At 38.7% G+C, this 20,664-nt stretch overlaps 1 protein-coding gene across 2 annotated transcripts in view; it reads right to left on the bottom strand.

Moving 5' to 3' along the window:
* Positions 1–5,827: 5,827 nt before the first annotated feature.
* LOC134528786 (uncharacterized) overlaps positions 5,828–20,664 on the bottom strand; it is a 195,577-nt gene continuing 180,740 nt past the window's right edge. For both annotated transcript variants that reach the window (XM_063362452.1, XM_063362453.1), the window contains one exon: positions 5,828–6,350. In XM_063362452.1, the coding sequence (XP_063218522.1) occupies positions 6,162–6,350 (189 nt within the window). In that variant the 3' untranslated portion in view covers positions 5,828–6,161. The remainder of the gene's footprint in view (positions 6,351–20,664) is intronic.

Below are 20,664 nucleotides of genomic sequence, written 5' to 3'. Positions count from 1 at the left end.
TGTTCGATCCCTAGACGATGCAAAATCATTTAATTTTATGTAAAAAAATAATTTTAATAAATAATGATCAAGATCCTAATATAAGCATAGTTTCCAAATCAACCATCATCCTACAAGCCAGTACGTCCGTCATCTTGGATATTTGTATTTATTATCCGATTTTAATGAAAAAAATTAAAATTCATTAAATAAATCACTCATTAATTAACATATTGGTTCGATCCCTGGCCGATACAAATCAACTTTAATTTTACAAAAGTACCACTTAAGTGGTAGGTTTGAGAAATAAGACAAGTACCTTTGCATGAGATAAATTAACTCTCACCACTGAATGGTGCTATTTTAGTCAGTTAGAGACATGAAGTTTCGTAGCCACGCGGCCAATTAGTCAGGCAGTCTCGTAACCATGCGTTCTGTAAGCTTCATAGTCCTATAGCCTCGAGATCACGTAACCTTGAAGATTTTCAATCGCATAGTCTCGTAGTCTCGCAGTCATAATGCATTGGAGCCTCGTAGACTTGAAGCTACGTAAGCAAGTAGCCTTGTAATCTTATAACATAAAGCTGATGGTGCAGTTGGAGCAAAAGAGAAAATTCCGTCGAAGAAAGATACGGTAATCGGAGCCCTGTAGACGAGTAGCTTCCTAGTCAAGAACTCATGCAGACTTGAAGTCCTGTATCCTCGCAATCACGTGAACTTGTGTTTTAGAAACTTCGTAGCTCTGTAGCCTTGCAGTCTCGTAAACTTAAAGATTCATAGTCGTGTAGTCTCGTAACCTCATGGCTCGTAGTCACGTAGTCATGATGTCTTGGGACCTCGTAGAATTGTAGCCATGTAGCCAAGTAGCCTCGTAGACTTGTAGCTATGTAAACAAGTAGTCATGCAATATAATAACATAATGCTGCTGGAGTAGTTGGAGCCGAGTAGACTTGTATTCTTGTAGCTTCAAAGACATGTAGTTTCGTAACCACGCGGTCTTTTAGCCATGCAGTCTCGTAGCAATGTATAACTCGTAACCAGCTAGATCCTTTAAGAATCGTAGCCTTGTGGCCTCATAGTCTCTTAGACTCGTAGAATTCTACTCAAATATATTTGGAGTTGATGAGACAAAAGATAGTTGGAGCCAATGACTGTAGGAGCCAATTAATATTGGAGCCAATGACAGATGTGCGGCCTTTTCGATGATGGTGCTGCCTTTTCCTTGTCGGTGCTTCCAAATATGCTGCCTTTTCGTTGTCGGTTCTTCCAAATGTGCTACCTTTTCGTTGGCGGTGCTTCCAAATGTGCTGCCTTTTCGTTGACGGTGCTTCCAAAAGTGCTGCCTTTTCGTTGTCGGTGCTTCCAAATGTGCTGCCTTTTCGTTGTCGGTGCTGCCTTTTCGTTGTCGGTGCTTCCAAATGTGCTGCCTTTTTATTGTGCTTCCAAAATGTGCTTCCTTTTGGTTGATGGTGCTTCTATTTTTAATGTAGTTATGACTCTAGTATTATAATAAATGTTTCTTGATTTGACTAGCATATTATTCCATCCGGTGCATGTATATAAGTGAGTCCTAGACAGCAGGTCGCTTAGTTGTTACTGTCCTCAACGGTGTACGGATCACATAGTTTGTTTCTTCTGGTGCATTAGTCACGTAATTACCTGTTCTTACGAACTCACTGGCATCTTTACGGACTTAAACGACGAACTCGATGGAGGTTGTACCATCGTCTACGAGAACCTTGACGACAGCTACGACGGAGAAGGAGCAGATCCCGTTGGCAACGACGACGTCAACACTGGAGGAGACTTCAACAGACGTGATGCCACCAGCAGAAGAGACTTTAATGCCGGTAGTGCTGGCTGTACAGGAAACCTCGGCGAACGCTGTTTCGCCCTCGATGGTGACTTCAATGGATGGTGATTCGACAACAAACAATGAACATCGGTGCCGTTACTGCGACAAGATTTTCTTAAACAACAGTAATGCTCGACGACACGAGAAGAGAGAATGTGTTAAGAACCTTTATCGAAAAATGTGAGAAATGTCGTAAGCAATTTACAAGGAATGCTAATTTGCAGCAACACTTGGAGACATGCAAAGGACCTGTTGCGCGGCAGAAAGTAAAGGTGTCTATACAACAGCGAATGATTGATGTGCATAAGAGTATGCCTGGAAATTGTACGACGGCGGCAACGTCAGTATCTGGATCGAGTCTGAAAGGCTAGTCTTCATCACCGCGGTATCCTTTTAGCTACTGCGATATGACGTTTGCATTTGCTCATGATGCACGGAGACATGAGAGGAGTAAATGTACAAAGAATCCTTCTCGCATGAAGTTTCGCTGCGATGAGTGTCATGAATGGTTTACTCGAATTGATAATTTGCGACGACATACGAACAAATGCAACGGTAAAGTCAGTGCGCCTACTGCTGAAGCACCTGCAGAAATTTCAACTCCTCGCTTTAGATTGGAGACTCGTAAGCGTACAAGCAAGAAAACAGATGCGCAGCAACCGATTGGTATGTCGTCTGGACATGGAACTAAGCCTAAGGCTGTGATCGGTGCTCTACAGGTGAATGATAATGGCTTCTACTTGGCACAGTCTACATTTCGTGGAACATTGAAAGACTACTATTATCTAAATACATTAGGTGAGTCGAAAGACATTTGTAATTTTCTTGACGATATTAGACAGAACATAATCAATCAGCTTACTGATGACGTAGCAACAAACGGACCTTTGAAATATAACTTTTGGTTGGACTGTATATATGGAAAACCATATATGTTAGATGACAAAGAGAAGAAGTGTGCATTTAAGACTTCGGCTGCAGTAATTTACAGTTCTGACGATGTGAAGCAAACTGTTAAACACGGTATCCAGAAAATCTGTCAAGAAGAGGAGGATTATGTCAGTAAAGGTTCTGGTTGGTCTCTGTCTAGTACAAACCGATTGGAGCTACGAATAAGTCATTTCACACCGATGCGGAACTAAATGATTATAACATTGCTGGCTTTCGCAAGTGTTCGTGTAGTAAAATAGAAATTATGTAATAAATATTATGTTTGTAAAAGAACTTGCGGTGTCTTTTTTCTCAAACCTACCACTTAAGTGGTACTTTTGTAAAATTAAAGTTGATTTGTATCGGCCAGGGATCGAACCAATATGTTAATTAATGAGTGAATTATTTAATGAATTTTAATTTTTTTAATTAAAATAGGATAATAAATTAAAATATCCAAGATGATGGACGTACTGGCTAATAGGATGATGGTTGATTTGGAAACTATGCTTATTTTAGGACTTTGATCATTATTTATTAAAATTATTATTTTTTACATAAAGTTAAATGTTTTTGCATCGTCTAGGGATCGAACCAAGAACAGGAATCAATCGAATCAGTCAGTATATTTATTGTCAATTTTTTGGTGAATTTTGGAATTTTTCCCGCATTTCTAGCATTAAAATTACGTATTTCCAAGATGGCGCCCAAATTTCAAGATGGCGGATGTCACAGTAATAAATGATTACTGCACTCTAGCGGGTAAGAATTAAACTAACGTGGCATCAGTGCACTCTAGCAGACGATACAATGATGATGGCTTCCAGCAAACGAATACAAGATTGTGGACATGACGTCATACTAGGTGACGATAAATACTTTGACATAAGTGGTGGGGGCCAGTCTGCCAGCACCCACTGTGAGGGAAGGATCGGTCGCCATTTTTTTTGCCCTCGTCGGGTTCGAACCGAGGACTCCGAGCTCGGTGCCGTAAATGATTGTTTTTTAAATATTTTTTATTTAAATTTGATTAATTGATTTTTTTATAATTTTTTAAAAAATTTTCATTAAAATCGGATAATAAATAAAAAAGTTAAAGATGGCAGGCGTAACGGAAATTTCAACGGTGACGTCATAATCCAAGATGACATATTCCATGATGACGTCAGAGGCTTATAGAAGGCTGTAGGCATGGATGCTTAAGCCTCTATATGGACATTTCTAGCTGCTGGGATTTTAAAGGACCAAAAAACGGGAAATTTTCCCTCGAAACGGGAATTTTTCCCTCGAAAAGAGAGATTTTTTAATTGTGGAATTTTTTGAGAATTTTTGGCGGTTTTTCTTTTCGCATAGAAATGAAAATTTGGGCGATTTTTGAGGATTTTTGGGCTAATTTTGCCCAATTTTGACAAGTTTTGAAGGACAAATTCAAGGTCAAGGTTAAAGGTCAAGGTCACACACATCCAAGATGGCCGCCGTGATGTCACAATCCAATATGGCGGGAACTGGCACCGGCACCACAGCCTTAAAACCTGTGCCCGGAGCCCCTATTATATAATACTTATATTTGGTAGTAACAAGCAGTTTCGCCAACTTCATTCCCAGGAGGGAGGGTTCATTCTGGGAACGACACTACTGAGATTTGTGACATTACAAAATTTTGCCTGCAGATCTCCCCAACTAGCAGTGGGATGTACAGTTAATTTTGAATGACATGTAAATCTGTCCCAGGTGCGGAGTGACAACAGTTACTTAAACCATACAAACACATTTGTATAATTGCAGCATTTTCTTGGTATTATTCCCACAAATATTCTGTACGTTTACAAAAATATGTCTTAGCATATGATTTCCAAAATTGTTTTTGTAACGTTGCAATTTTTTTTACTGTGCAAAACATTGGCGGAATTATTGTGTAACCGAAATCTTAAGAGTTCAGAGAATACCCACCTGCATTCTAAAACGTGCGTCACGTTTACCACAAAAAACCATATTCGTGGTGGAAGGTGAGTGCTCTGACCACTTGGCCAGAGTAAACAGAGAGGATTGGAGCAATCACCACTTATCTTCACACTGTTTGTTACTTGGGGAATGACAATTATCTTCATGTTTTCACTTATTCCTGACCTATTTTTCAATTATGGTTATTGAATTTTAATTTATTTTTTGTATTTACTGACGTAGACTTATAAATATGTTCGACATATAAACCTTGAAGTCAACTAAACATTGGTCCTCTTCGCAGGCCAGAGAAAAGTGACGAGAAAATTTCTCTGTGAAAGCGTGCCACTGGCCTGTCTCACGCGTGCTCTAGTTTCGCTTTGTGCGGCCGATGTCGCAAGATGTAGGTCACTTCAGTTGACACCGCTGCGACCTATTTGAGTTAGGGGGAGCAAACTGGCGCCATGACGTCACCCCTCACATCCAGACTAGCTGGTTTCAAGGGCTCCCACCATATCCATGGGGCGTCTACCGAGGGTTCGGTGGGGCTGCCACGGGCTCCAGATAACGACGCCAGTCTTAGCTGGAACAACTGATTTAACTGTGAATTAACTGCCTGAATTACATATAAGCTACGCCAGACTCCCACCACGGCGACTAGAATTGAAACCTTGATGGAACCGATTGTTGAAAAAAATAATCAGGGCTTAACCTGGACCCCTGGCTGGGCCGATGAAGGCGTACAGAGTGTAGCGAGTCATTTGAAACAGCTCAACAATTATTAAATGTTTAAGAACATGAACATAATTTAAAAGCTATTGCACTCTACCATTGTAGGTTAACTTTGTGATTTCGTTTTTTGTCACGTATTTTTCGAACAGCGTAAATGGCTATACTGAAGGTATCATGGGCGTTTCTAATTTAAAAAAAATTTCACATTACTGTAAGTAGGATAGGTTTTAATGAATAGGATATCAATGACAGAGGTGAAATTATACTTGAAAAATAGTATTTTTAGGGAAAAATATTCCTGTAGATTGCTAAACAGTAAGTTTCATTTTGTAGGGCAATATAAAATCTACTTAATATTAACCCAGTCTGTATTAATAAATAACAAACATGTCCACAAATATTTAGTTTATTCAATTAACAGATACACAATAATTATAAATATTATATTCACCAACAAAATAATAACTTAAAATCTTAACTATAATAAGTATGTAATTTTCTTCCAGAAATTTTTAAATTTTAACAATATTTTTGACAAAAAACCTTATTAATTACTGACCTTCAAAATAACCGCTCTTATATAAGGAGCAATACAATTTAAATGATTACAATATGCAGTGTTCACATAAATTATACCACAGAAACATAAACTAACTACCAGTTATATGCAAGTAGCGACATAAGGCCTGTAACCTAATCTCAAAGCATTCGTAACTGGTTAAGATTAACGGTTGACTGGCGCCTTCCACGAGATATACTCTATGAGGAAGTACCGGGCGATGCAATCACACTGTCCTGGACCTGCCAGTGCAGTGCCACAGCGGCTAGCATCCTCCAGGCAGGCTGCATCAGTGCCACAAACATCCATCATCAGTTCATCACACCGTGCCTGTGACTCCCCAAGCAGTGGGCTCTGCAACAGAGACACAGCCATCAGCATCCTTGACAAGTCGGCATCACTTCAACACACATCCATCATTAGTGATTTACACCATTCTGGTGACTCAGTAATCAGAGGTCTCTGTAACAAAGACACATCCATCAGCATGCTCCAGGCAAGTTGCATCAGCACCACAAATGTCCATCATAAACACATCACTGGTAGTAATTCTGCACTTCAGTCTGATCACGAGCTCCCTGCGTTTTCTGAGAGGTCCGTGATGGACTTTAATAGGCGCCTTGATGTACTCATTGCTGAGGCATTTATTTTAGTCAACCTCTGGTTTAGCTGAATTTTTTAGAAGGAGGGGGGGGGTTGTTTTAAGGTTCGCTGTGATGGTGGGATGGGTTGCCTCAGCCTCTCATTGGAGCTTTTTACTCTAACCGCCTCCAAATCTGGAGGAAATGACATTTCCGTTTCCCGATGCCTTAGGAGGCCCTGCCATATCAGTTGTGCTTCGCGAGGGAAGTATATGTTATCCCATAAGGGATAATCGGGCATGTTAAGAAATCTGGTTCATTGAAGAGTTATATAAAGTGTACCTGTAACTGTCCCTTGGAAGGGAATGCCTGTGCCTGCCACTTGATGCACATTCAACAAGCTGTGGGTGTAAAGTCTAATATTGCGTGGGTGCACAGATATACGAGGAGAAAAAACACTTTTGATCACTGGAAAGGTGTTTCCAGAATTGAATGTCGCATGAGCAGGGAAGTCCTCTCCATGTAAAGGAATATGATGCGAATACATAGCACTTCTTACTCAAGCTCACACCACTTCCATTGGTAAGGGATGGTAATGATTTGTTTATAGTGTAGCTAATGGGGCGAGGGAGAAACAAATTTTAGCAGCCTAGTCTGCCGGAAAAATACCCATGCGCGAACTCGAAGGCGATTAATTCAGGTGCTGATTGCTTACCTCAATGGGCCCACGAGCCCACCATTAGTTGTTGGCCAGAACTCCTGCAAAAAACAGCATTAAAGGTACCCTCAATGGTGGTGTCATGCATTGGTGAAAATATTTAGGAGCATAGTAGATTCGCTAGTACCCAAGGTTGTTGTGAAGAATCCCTGGATTTGCTATCGCTGATAATTGTGTTTGTATTGAATGGGCATGTGGTTGGAATCCCAGGCTTTGAGTAAGCTGGCAGGCAATCACATTTGGTGTCAGAGATGGGTTATATTATATTTGACAGGAATACAACTCATTACGGTTTTTGGCCAAAGAGTTTGGATAGGCTCTGTTCAGACCCTGGTGGCTTTCTTTAATTCAACTCTCTGAATGGCTGAGGGGAATAATTATTGAATAAAAAAATGATAACCAAATAATATTCGACTTCACTTAATATTAATTACTATTACTGTTTCCCATGCAAAGTGACAACATGAAACACATTTCTGTATAAATGTTTGGTACCAAAAATTTTCGCCACCACATGCATTTAGATGGTATTGGAATTCCCGTACTCTAATTGTAAACATGTACAAAGTCTTGTTGGGTATTTTTAATTAATTTTTTTTAAATTCATATTATGTGAGTCAATATTTTTCATAGTTACCTATTATTAAATAATCTTATTTTAGCCGAAGGGAATCTTTATAGTAGTTTACCATAAATAGAATAATTTATTTCCTTATGGAAACAGGATTTAATATATTTTTCTGTTGCAGTTGCAGTTTAGGCCCAGGGAACGAGGGAGTGGTGTATGGTTGTGCTGGCATTCCATGGCCAACTATGGTGGGAGTAAAAACGTGTGGTTCTGGGGTGTTCTCGATGTAACTGTCTCATTTCTGAAGGACTCTTATGTATGGATATTTCCGGCAGGGGATTGATGACATCCACGCTGATGCAGTGCTTGTGGTTCTCGCCTTCCATAAAATAATATCACAAGAGATGAGAAAACTAACATTACCTCAAGTTAACCCACACTGTAACGATACTACCTCGAAGCTTAAATTTCAAAACTGAAGGACTAACAAATAAAACCTCTGACTGGTGGCCTATGCAACATCTACAATTTGATGGGTGGATCTCGTACCCGAAATTTTCTTTAAGTTTGTTTGGAAATATTGCGCCGCAAATTAGAGATTTTATCAGGACCATCTCATATTTCTAGTTATTCGTACATTTAATTACTGTTCAGGGGCTCAGATCTAATTTTATTAAACATTTTTAATCCAGTGGAGCCCTTATTATTTAAGCATTATTAAGCAGTTGGTCCACCTGCTGATAGTGCTACAGCATTAATGACCGGTAGCATCATGTTAGCAGCATGTCGATTTTCCCTGACTGCTCTCACGTACGGTTTCAAGTACCCGGCGCAGGCACTGCATCATTCGTTAGATCCGAGCTCCCATTCGCACTGTGGTAGACAGACACGGCACCATGCAACCAGCCTGTGTAAGCATGGTACCCAGTATCATTTGGCATTTTCTTCTCCTCCCCGCCTGCATAAACATTTCTCGCCACAATAACGGCATGGTTTCCCTCTCCTCTCCCCTGACCATAGTTTCACCAGCCATTTTTCACCACCATCCCTCCCTCCTTCCTTTTCACACGCCAATGCATGTCACGCTGCCCTGCGCAACACCTCTCGGATGACTTAAAAACCAAATTCAATCACTCTGTAGTTTCTCTGTGTGCCCTCAGGCAACGCCACTACCTCCTCTTCTCAGAACACCCCTTCTTGCCTCTAGGCCATCCTATTGAAATATCTTCTCTAGTCGCTCCTGTTATCCAATCGAAATGTTCTCTCCTGGTATGGCTTCGTGGTTACCTCTACTCCAGCCCCCTTTGCTATCCTTTAATCCCCTAGGGGAGACATTAATTATTCTCGGTACTCGACCAATCTTATATCATTTGTATGGGGACTTCTACTTTAGAATTTTTTTATATTTTGGGTGTCTTTACAAAAAGCACAATATCGGAACTTTAAATATGGAATGTAGTTATGTAAATTTTGACCATTTATTCCCAAAATCTCCTTCCACATTTCGTGTGATAATGTAGTGTTTCAGTTTTTTTTCGTGTATTTTCGCATGAGCTTATTGTTCTGTTTTTTTCCCTTACTTTTGTAATATATTTGAGGATGGAGATACGAAATATCCCTCCCCACCATCAAGCAGTAAGTGGGACTCGACAACCTGAATTTGCAACAACACCCATTAATTTTCAGATCATCCTTGATCGCATTATTGTTATATTAATTATTACATTATAATTTATATCACTTCTCAATTTTTCTGTAGTGGGTCTCAGTTTGAAGGCTCAGATGGCTTATTCCGGCCCTGTCTTTCGGCTCCAATCTTTCCAGAGATGTTCCTGCTCCCAGAAGCTCGCACGCTTCAGTAACGGCCTATGAAGCACTTTGTTTCAACATTCCCGAACAACCCCATCTTCACGGCGGGCGCATGCCAGATTAGTAAATAAGCGATGTAAGCTTGCTCCAATTTGCCTTCTTAACAAGTCAATTCCAATGCTAGACAGTACGGTCTTCGTGAAACAATTTTTATTTTTTCCCCCTTTATACTAGACTATAAAAAACACAGAGGTTTGTTTTTTCTCTGTAAGTATGTTTGTCCAACGTAATTATTTACCCTTCAAAACCTCAGAGCCTTTTTTTTTACAATATCAGTTTCCGTTAGGTTTATGTATTTGTCTTGTTAATTGCTATGTTAATGGGTTAGTTCTGTATCCAATTTATGGGTGAATATATTCTCTTTTAGCTTCTTATTATTTTAATTGAACCTATCTGTTTGTCCGACCATGTAAGCGCGGTATTTTTATGCCTTTTTTTGTTAGGTCTGTCATTCGGGTCGCCTTTGTGTCCGCGTTTCTGTTCTCAAAAATGTTTCTTTTCTTTAAAATTAAATGTTAGGGTTTGTTTGATTTTTGTCTGCGCCCTTGTGCACGCAACCACCTTTACGAGCTACCAACTGCTCCTCTCCTCTTCTCCCACATTCTAGACGCCTGACCAGGAGTACCATCCTCTTTCCGGCCTCGGCTGGGCCATCCTACGTCACAGGTTCTTGGCAGATGCGATAAACCTCTGCGTGCCAGCGCCTGCCCACACTCCGTCAATGTGTTTGTAAACACAAGTTCACTGCGTATATGATTTTACGGCCGATATGTGCCTTTCCTCACAATGCAATTTTCTTTCTGCATTAAATTTTTCGAGCCGATTATTTTTTCTTTATTTAGGCATGCTTATACTATAACAAAGTATAGAGGCTATATATTTTTTAAAAGCCAATGTTATGTTACTGGCCCCATTTCTATATTCTAAGCATGTGGTAGTTAAATAACGTTCTTTATTAAAGGTATTTAACATTTAAAAAAAATCTCAATTTTTTTCATGTAAGGCTTAATATAATTTAAAAAGTTTCTAGATTATGTTTATAAATGAAACATATTTATTTTTATATAATTAAAACACAATAGTACTGCCATGAATTTTATTTAATTTTGATTATTGTAAAAGTATTCAAGTCATTTATTTGTATTACAAAACACCTAAGCAATAAATCCCTCATCAAAGTATGTAGCTTTTGTTTTGATTGTTTTCGTGATCACCGAAAATGGAGCAATAACTTCTGCCTTCAGCGAAAAGGTTTCTAAATTCATTTTTTGTATTAGTAGGTTGTATCTGCCACACATTTCCTAAGCTGACAATAAGATGATACTTTTTTCGGACATAAAGTCCATTTATTTGAACGAATGTTCTATGAGCAACAAAGCAGTAAATTCAAATTTTCTTACACAGTTTACCAAACGAATTTTTTACTATTAATTTCTTACGATGTCAATGTTTCACTAATGTTGACACAGTTTACATATTCCTTTTCCTCTCATGTTTGTTCTAGGTTTCCTTGGCAAAGCTTCCCTGATTCTAAATGTATTGTTTGTTTGAACACAGTTCACACTTTACTGTTTGATTTTCCAAGTAATTTTATAATACTTGACATCTTTTCAGGTTTAAAGTTCACAATATTTACTACTATTCTACAAATTTTATAATTATGTAAATAAATTTTTTGAATAATTATTACTATTTTTAACAATTTACATTGAATTTTAATATAAACATCTAAAATGATGTGTTGTTTTACTTTAAATTATTTTTAAATTTTAATTTTTAATAAATATATGTACAACTACATACACAGAACTTCAGCCCCGTAGATTTTACATCTAGCTACAAAAAACTTCAACATTTTAAAAAAATTTGCACTCTCCCCAAAGTTGGTAGTCTCTTTTGCCATAAATATTATGATATTATTTTACATTTTTTGGAGTTTTGCGACATCCAGACAGCATATGGATTTATTGCTGTTTCTAAAATAGAACTTAGGTAACGTTTAACCATTGTGCAGCACTAAATTCATCAATGTTAAAAAATTTTCTGTCCTATTAGCCTATGTGCTTATGAACTCTTCCAAGTGCCCTTTGGATTCCACTCCCACTAATCACCTTTGGATGACCTCTGTTCAAATACCCTCTCAGGCAGTGTTAAACCTAATGCTAGTCATAGACGATCAGATTTCTTACTTATAGATAATTGTCCCTTTAGAATAATAATATGATTTAAAAATATTTTATACTTTTTTTAAGTATTAAAATTTTGATGCTTGTATTAATTTAAAAAAATTAAAACACTTTTAAATCATAGCTTGGATTATCTTGTACCAATCAGAGTGCCTATTGCTTAAGCTGCTAAATCTCCTTATAATATGTTACTTTTGGCCCTTCGAGGTGTTTATTTTTGGTGTTTTCTTGCCCAATCTAGCTTTGGGAAGTTCCCTATAAGTTATCTCTATTCCAGCCTCTAAGACTCATCACCTTTAAGAGTGTCGATAACCTGATTCTATGTTAAGCTAATAAAGTTCGGTTATGAGACCGAGGTTTTCACTTCACTTTTTGAACAGGTATGACATTTTATTATCATATTTTCCAGTTCCAGAAAGTGAGGACTAAGTCCCTGTGCCTTTCTCTGGTTTCATCTGGAATGATTAATATACAGGGGTTCATACCCAGATGTCATATACAGAGGGAGTATGTTCCCCAATTTTCACTGAGTTCTCAAGGACAGAGATTCATTTCTTTGCCAGATTTTTTCGGCTTCCCTCATTGTGCCCATTTGGCGAATCTACACCATGTCCAACATCTGAGATAAAACTTCCTTACTTCCACCTCAACAAAATTGTATGACATTATTTATTATAATTCAAATGATTCATATTTAACCTTTCTATGGCATTTTTAAAATTATTTTTCCCTGACTAGGTCCTATGCTCCACATTTCAATGGGGAAGTATGTGCGCAAATAAGATATTTTCTCTACACCATCTCATGTTTTCGTTATTTGTACTTTTGATCTGTGTTTAGGGGCTTATTTCTAATTTTATTTATTTTCTTAAATCCAATGGAGCGCTTGTTATTTAAGCACTTGCAGTCGGTCCGCCCACTGCTAGTGCTACAGCATTAATGGCTGGTAGATCTATGTTATCACCATGTTGGTTTTCCCCATTTGCCATCATGTATGGCTTCAAGAGCCCGGTGCAGGCATTGTATGTTTTTACATGTGGGCTCCCATTCCTTTCGTGCCAGACACGCATAGCACCATGCATCCAGCCTACATAAGCATGGTTCCCACCATTGACTGCCATTTTCTTCCCTTCCCAGCCCATATGTTCTTTTCTCGCCACCTTGTCGACATGATTTCCCTATCCTCTCCCCTGGTCCTAGTATCACCCACCATTTTGTCTCCTGCACTCCCACCCCCCTTCCATTCCACATGTCAGTGCACATCATGCTACCCAATGCGACACATCTCTTGGACGACATAGAAACAAAATTAAAGAACTCTGTAGTTTCTCTGGGTACCCCCAGGCAGCACCACTAACTGAGGCCTTACTCATCTCAGTACCTCCTTTTTGCCTTAAGGCTATCCTATTGAACTCCCTTCTCCAGTCTCTCCTGTTAGCCAATCGGAACACCCTCTCCTTAGATGGCTTTGTAGTTAACTCTATTCCACCCCCCTTGTCTTACTTCCATACATTAGGGGATACATTAATTATGCTCGGTACTTGACTAACTTTATAACAAGTGTATTGGGACTTCCTTTCTAGATACTTTTAAATTCTTGGCGTTTTTACATCATGCACAGTATTGGAACCTTAAATACGGAATGTAGTCACGTAACTTTGGGAATTTTATTCCCAGAAAATCCTATCACGTTGTGTATGATAGTGTTTTTTTAGTTTTATTCTTGTGGCTTCATCTGTGCTTATTATTTTGTTTTTGGATCTTACTTCCATCATTAATACGAGGATGTAGCTACGAGATATCTCTCTCCACAATCAAGCAGTAAGTGGGACTTGATATCCTGAATTTTCCCACCCACCCCAAAAAATTACAGACTTTCACTGATTCCATCCTTATTCTATTTTAATTTTTATCACTGCTCAATTTTGCTGTAGTAGGTCTCAGTTTGGAGGCCCAGATGGCTTCTTCAGGCCCTGTCTTTCGGCTCCAATCTATCCAGAGATATTTCTGCTCCCAGGAGCTCGAACGACAGTTTCAGGCACGTTAGTGACAGTTGGTTGTATCTAAGAATCTGAAAACAACATATGTCGGTAACTCTTCAAGGAGAGGGCACTGAAACAGGTACACAGATGTAAGCATCCTCCTACAGGCCACATCAATGCCACAAACGACCATCAACAGTGCATCACTCCATGTCAGTGTCACCCAAAACTGCAGGCTCTGCAACAGACACACATTGATCAGAAGCTTTCAAGTAGGCAGTGTTGCTCCACATTCATTTGTAGCTCTGAGAAGATTTATATTTTGTACTAGAAATTACTTGGAGTGGAGTCAGCGCAAACTGAAATAGGAGTGAACATGAGCTGTTTGGCAAGTTTATCATATGTTTTAGATGTTGTCTTAAACACAGATAATAGTGAATCTAAACTATAAATGGCGATGATATATTTTTTGCCATTTTCATATACTATTAAATATTATTAAATGTAATTTATTTGCAGCCAACCCCAATAAGAGCTAATGCTGCGAGTTAAGAATTAAAAATTGTTTTATTAATTTTATCGCATTTTATTGTTTACTATTTTTAATTGTCTCTCGAAATTTCGTCCCTTATTTTAATACATTTTAAATTGTTTTTTTTTTCAACGACTCTCCAATGCTTGTTCATACTTGACACCTAAAAAATGATGACTTTTCTCTTGTTTCGCTCATAGTAGAACCCTGATTTTCTAGATCTTACTTTTAATCTGGATTCATCATTCTAGTTCACTTTGGATACTAAAACAGGACTAGCTTATGCTGTCCTGGTTCAGTCTTCTTGAGTGCATGTAGGTTAAAATTTTTATTCGGGATTCTTCAGTACACTCTGAGTATATTTCGGACTGAAATTAAACCATAAACGAAGCATGACAGTGATTTTTGGCAAAATGCAACAAAAAAAAGACTCTCCGCATAATCTCCTGTACAACACGAATGATTTTACTGCTCACAAAGAGATTTGTTCAGAATCTGGCACATTAATTAAAAATGTATCACAATGTGTGCGTAACAAACCACAATGTACACAATCTACAATGTTGACAACACATTAAGCAGTTTCCTGGCAGTTTTCTTCAACACTTAAACTGTACATCAGTACTGCATCAGAATATGTTAGCTACTCATTTACTGGATTCTGTAACTCAGCCCCCATGACGTAGCGAACACAGATGTCTATCTACACACACAATTCAAAAGAGGCTATGGGTTCCAAATTAATAAATCTATCTAGAAAGCCATAATATGGTAAGATATTTTAGAACAATCCAAATCTCTTGTAACTCTTTATATACAAATATATGTGTGAATAATTGAAAAACCAGGACCGATCTTATTTACTAAGCCCCAAATAAGAAGGGAATGGGAGAAAGAGACCAATATAAGTAAGCTACCGGAGGTTACATCTTTGGAAAAAAAATCGCTGCAGCTGTAAAGTCAACTACTTTTCACGTAAATAATTTTCGTTCATTTTATTCTCTGTGAATAAAGCTTTGTGTACTGATAATAGTGATATATTTTTAAAAAGTCGGTGCAATAAGCTATAGTTTGTTTACATTGTACTAAGAGATGTCGTCCTGTGGGTTGCAATGTGGGTTACTGGGGCAGGTAATTAAGCAGTGAGGTTTTGAATGCCAGATTGTGTTAAATTTGGCTGGCACATCATGTGTAGAGCATTAAGTGTGGAACGCGGAAGTGGAGATGAGATCACGCCACGAGACAGGTGTTAAACAATATGGAACCAGGTCCAAATCAGGAGTTCTGTGTGTTAGACATATTGCATAGCGAACAATTTTTTATTTAGATAACGACAGTTTTATTTCCTAAATGGTCAACTATAGTTTATTCTGGAGACATTAGCGCTTGCGTATTTGGTTAGGAAGACTGTTGCTGGTCAAATATGGTACCAACCTACAGCGAAGATGTACAGGCGCAATCACAGCGTAGGGGCAAATGGTTCCTTTTACACTCATCATGTGGAAACACGGCAGACAAATACTGAAAATAGGGTTCAAATAAATTTTCATTACTCAAAATAACACAGAATGCATAATCCAGGTACGGTTAAGCCTCTGCCGGGCAAACTCCTGTGAAGAGTGTTTGAGGCCAATGAACATATGCTAGCGAGACCTATAACATGCTTAAACAAAATTAAGTCACGAAGCGGCGAATCAGTTAAAATGATGTGGTCTACCGCAATTAGAGAGGAAAGTGGGGATAGCTGAAAGTGGTTTATTTGGACCGAATAAGGAAATATGCCGGAATGGATGCGTTACCTGTTCGGGACGAATCGATTTGAGGGGGCTGTGTTACGAATGCAGGATGCAAGACCGCAATGCACGCCCGGTTCGGAGTGGGCTTGTGGTCCTGTACGGCAACTGATGTAAAGCGCCATCCATTGAAGTAGGCATGCCATGCGTGCCTAGCCGGATTACAAGGGTCCTCGCTACCCACTCTTCTCCGCTCACAGCACACCGTCCTATTCTCTCTGAACCTTTTAGCTGAATGGGAATTCTGCGGGCTTCCCAATGCCACCGCGTGGAGTGGCATGTATAAACATCGCTGTTTTGGAAGTTTCGTGTGTCGGGTCGGACCGGGGTGACACGACACGTCACAACTACCCCAGTAGGTTCCAGAAAGTCCGCCAAACGTATAAAAGCAGCGATGCTAGCCTCCGCGGCAGTTCCGAGAGTTCGGAGGTTTCCGAGAATGAAGTAAAGTGCGAGATTGGAGACGAGAGTGAGAGACTTCCCCCCACCCCCCACGAGAGTGGAGTGATGCGGAGCGATGGGACTATGAGAGTACGACTGAGTGACGCGAGACTATGTGTGGGGAGAGGTGTGATTTAAGGGGCGAACCACTGTGGAGCCTAGCTCCAGTGGTGGGTGCATACTGTGGGACTTGACAGACATTGAGTTACATGTGAACAGATATTTTCAAGAGCAATTATTTATTATTAATTAAATGTTAGTAATAAAATTGTAGAAACTTAATGGGGCTATTCCGTACGAACCCAGCTCTCATCACATTACTCGTAAATACACATACTCTGAAAAAATTCCATTTATTTCAAACACCATTTATTTCCAATGTCTGTATAATATGCAAGTCAAAACAACAATTATTTTTATTAATTATTGAGTTAAATCAATAACAATTTTTCATTAATTTATAAGAATATAATATTTCATTATCTGTAAATTTCAGACTAACCAATCAGTTTCCAACATGACTACAAGGCCACAAGTCTAAAAGTCTTCATGGCTACAAGACTAAAACCACCACATAGAAAAGAAAATTTCCATCTAAGAAGACCAACTTTGCAAGTTTTAAGATTACTGTAGGGCTAAAAGTCCCTAAAGTATATATATTATTCTGACTACATAGAAGCAGTGTGGGTACTGCACAGTATTCCTTCCCCTCCTTTCCCCTCCCCTCTCCACCTTTCCCCTTCCTCACCATCCTCCCCTTCCAACCCCCCCCCCTCTCTTCCCCATTCCCCGCCACGTCTCCAGCGCACACTGACGAGAGTTGTTCCCGGCCTATATATACCCGGCACCTAGCTTATTCGTCGCAGTCTCTCGGTCGTCTGACTCGAAGGCTGTCACTGTGGGCTGGCGTCGCGTTGTGGTATGTACTCGGCTGTGAAACTTAGCTTCTGTATTAAGTATGTTGTATTATTCTTGCCTGCGCGTTGTGGCGGCTCTTTCACCCTTGTATTCTTGCCATGTTTTGTAATGTTTATAAGCCATCTTGGACCCTAAAGGTCATTGCTTGAATTTAGTTCTTTGCTTTAGTTTCTTTTGCTCACGCCGAGTACTACCTGTAGCCTTGCGTAAATGTTCTGCGGTTGGGCACGCCACGATGGCATTGGACACTTCTTGTCAAGCCGCGTCGTAATTATAATATCTTTCTTGCTGTAGCTTTCAGCCTAGCGGCCCATATTTTTGTGCTACTTCTAACGCTTCGCCATCTGGCCCACTTTATCTCCACATTGTTTTAATATTGTAACTATGATTGTCTTGTATATCTCGCGGGAATGCACGAGGAACGTATAATTGTTGCTAATTTGCTTGTAATCGACTTATATATGCATCTACAAATAGATATATTTTGTTGTATATCATTCGTTTTTTCAGCACCAGCCCGCCACTGCCGTGGGTCTTAATGTAAAGACCCCTCGCTGTTTTCTCCGTTTTCAGTTGTGACCCCCCTTCGCGGCTACAACTTCTGCGCTACTCTGCTTCGGCAGTGGTTTTGCTGTGTGTTTTGTTTGTTTTCTTTCATGAACATGAGCGGCTCGGGAGTCAGTTGGATCTACCGGCTTCACTGCAACGAGCTGATACGGTATCTCGAGGAGAACCAGCTGCCTGCCGCAGCGAGCGACTCCGTGGCTGACATGCGGGCCCTTTTTTTTTTGATATCAGGAGAGCTGTGAACTTAAACATGTTCGAGACAAGAAAATAATTTTCATCATACAGTATATTTTTTATTCTATCTCAATCATTGTCTTTTTTCTGGTAAGTGAGCATGGCTTTTGAAGTCTTACCATGTATTATTAAGCTCTCTCTTCGAGTAAAATACCAGTCACACTGATCACAATCACAACCAAACATTTTATGTCATGAGCTTTTAACACGGTCATTCTTCTTATGACATTTACCATTCTTTCTCAACTATTTGGAATTTCATATTTCCGTTTTTTTTTATTAAATTCAGGACGGTTTAGAGAATGGAATGAAGTTATTTTAGGATTAGATTTTTAAGTATATTCTTTAAGGAATACCCCTAAACTACACACTACGTAAGTCTTCATACCTGTAGAAATAATTGTGATGTGGGTAAAGTCAATAGATCCTATTACTTTTGAAAATCGTGCCACATTGTAAAATTATTCATGTAACAGCCGATATTGTTCATCTGTCTCGGGAAATGAAATATATTCTCTGCGGAGCATTGGTATCACAAGAGTAACCTTTTTTACAATACGACATACAGTGCTCTTGTGTAAACCGAAGTAATCACCAACGGAAATTTAAATCCATCAGATGCACAAAACCTTAAGGTTACTAGAAGTTGGTCAATATGAGAGACCGAAAAATTCATGAAAACAAAAATACTTGTTTATACTCACATGTTTACATAGCCAAATAAATTTAAAATGGAAGCTCACGCAAAAAGTACTTTTTTTTGTTTGCTTGTAATAGATAACCAAGGAAAAATCCATCACTAACCTGTCTGTGGGTACTTCCAACTGTCTTTATATTTTTTGCAACAGTGCTAGGATCGTATTTTTGCTAAGCCGAAACCTCATAGCAAAATCACTGTCATTCATTTGAAAGTGATTTGGCCTTACTCGAAATATTCGTGGTCTTTTTAAATAATCAACAATTTCTTCATCATCATCTTCAAACAAAATGTTCAATTCATTAGCCATCATCACTGCGGGAATTCAATCAATTATCTCTGTTTTGCATACCATGTGGTTTCAAACAGCTTCAAAAATATACATAAAACCTCAAAACTATCAGCAGTAGCCAATTAATCGGAAACTCTGCTTGTCTTTAACTTAACCATTGGTTACCATCAGTTAATCGGGTGATTACTGTTAACCCTATATTGAGAAACAGGTAATTCTGCTAACCAGCACTTACATTTTAATCAGAAGATAATCGGACGATAACCAGACTTTGTGAAACCGGCCCTTAATCTGTCGACTAATATGTTAGGATTTCTCCCATGTTGTGTAAACAATCTCATCTGCCACTGTCGTCCTCCTTACATATTTATTATTAATATTTTTAAGATATCTGGTGTCCTCTTATTTAACACCGGTCTCAAAGTAATTAAAATCGTCATTGCCCCAGTAGCCATCATAAGCACGATCAGAATAGTTTATCATTTCCATAGTTTGGGCCTCAACGCTTCATCGCAGTCTTCGATATTGTCAGCTTCAGGTCGTTCTATATTATTCTCAACTTCATGGAGGCGACTAGAATAAGATGTATATTTTTTTATTTAAATGAATATGATACTATCTTCGTTAGCTTTCGATTCTAAATTATTAACAAGATCTGGAAGAGTGTTTATAGAATCAGCATTTTCACATTCTTCATTATTATTAGAGACTCTAATAATCATGAAGAATGTGAAAATGCTGCATTGATTCCACTTCCTTGGTGTTGCATTAACATCCTGATTAACATTAGTCAGCTTTGTTGGACATATGTTTTCGATGTTTATTCAATATATATCTTCGACCAATGGATTTCTGATGTTTACTGCAACTAATGTTTTTGGATAGGACCCAAAATACGCACAGCACTTTCATAGTGCTTGGTAATTTTTCTCAAAGTAAACTCCTTGCTGCATTAAGTACATCATTGACCTTTCGATACCGATGCAGACGACGATCGAGAATCAATATTAGCCTCGGCAACTAATCGCAGTTGCCTACTGAAATTTTAGACTAAAATATAATACTTAATCAGGCTTTTAAATAATCCAATAGCGAGAGTTAATTTTCCATTTAAAAATAATTCCGTTTATTGCAAATAAATGGTACCACATATTCTGTTGAATATATATATATATAAATATAAATATATATATATATGTCTGATGCGGTATACTTTCTCACAGTGGTAACAGAAGGGCTTCGCTAGTCCTCAAGGAAAGGGAAATCATCTTGCATGTTAATGTTTCCCAA

This window comes from Bacillus rossius, chromosome 2, assembly GCF_032445375.1.
Source record: "Bacillus rossius redtenbacheri isolate Brsri chromosome 2, Brsri_v3, whole genome shotgun sequence".
Taxonomy (NCBI): Eukaryota; Metazoa; Arthropoda; class Insecta; order Phasmatodea; family Bacillidae; genus Bacillus; species Bacillus rossius.
Note: the sequence above shows the minus strand (reverse complement) of the source record. Positions and strands in the feature narration are given on the sequence as shown.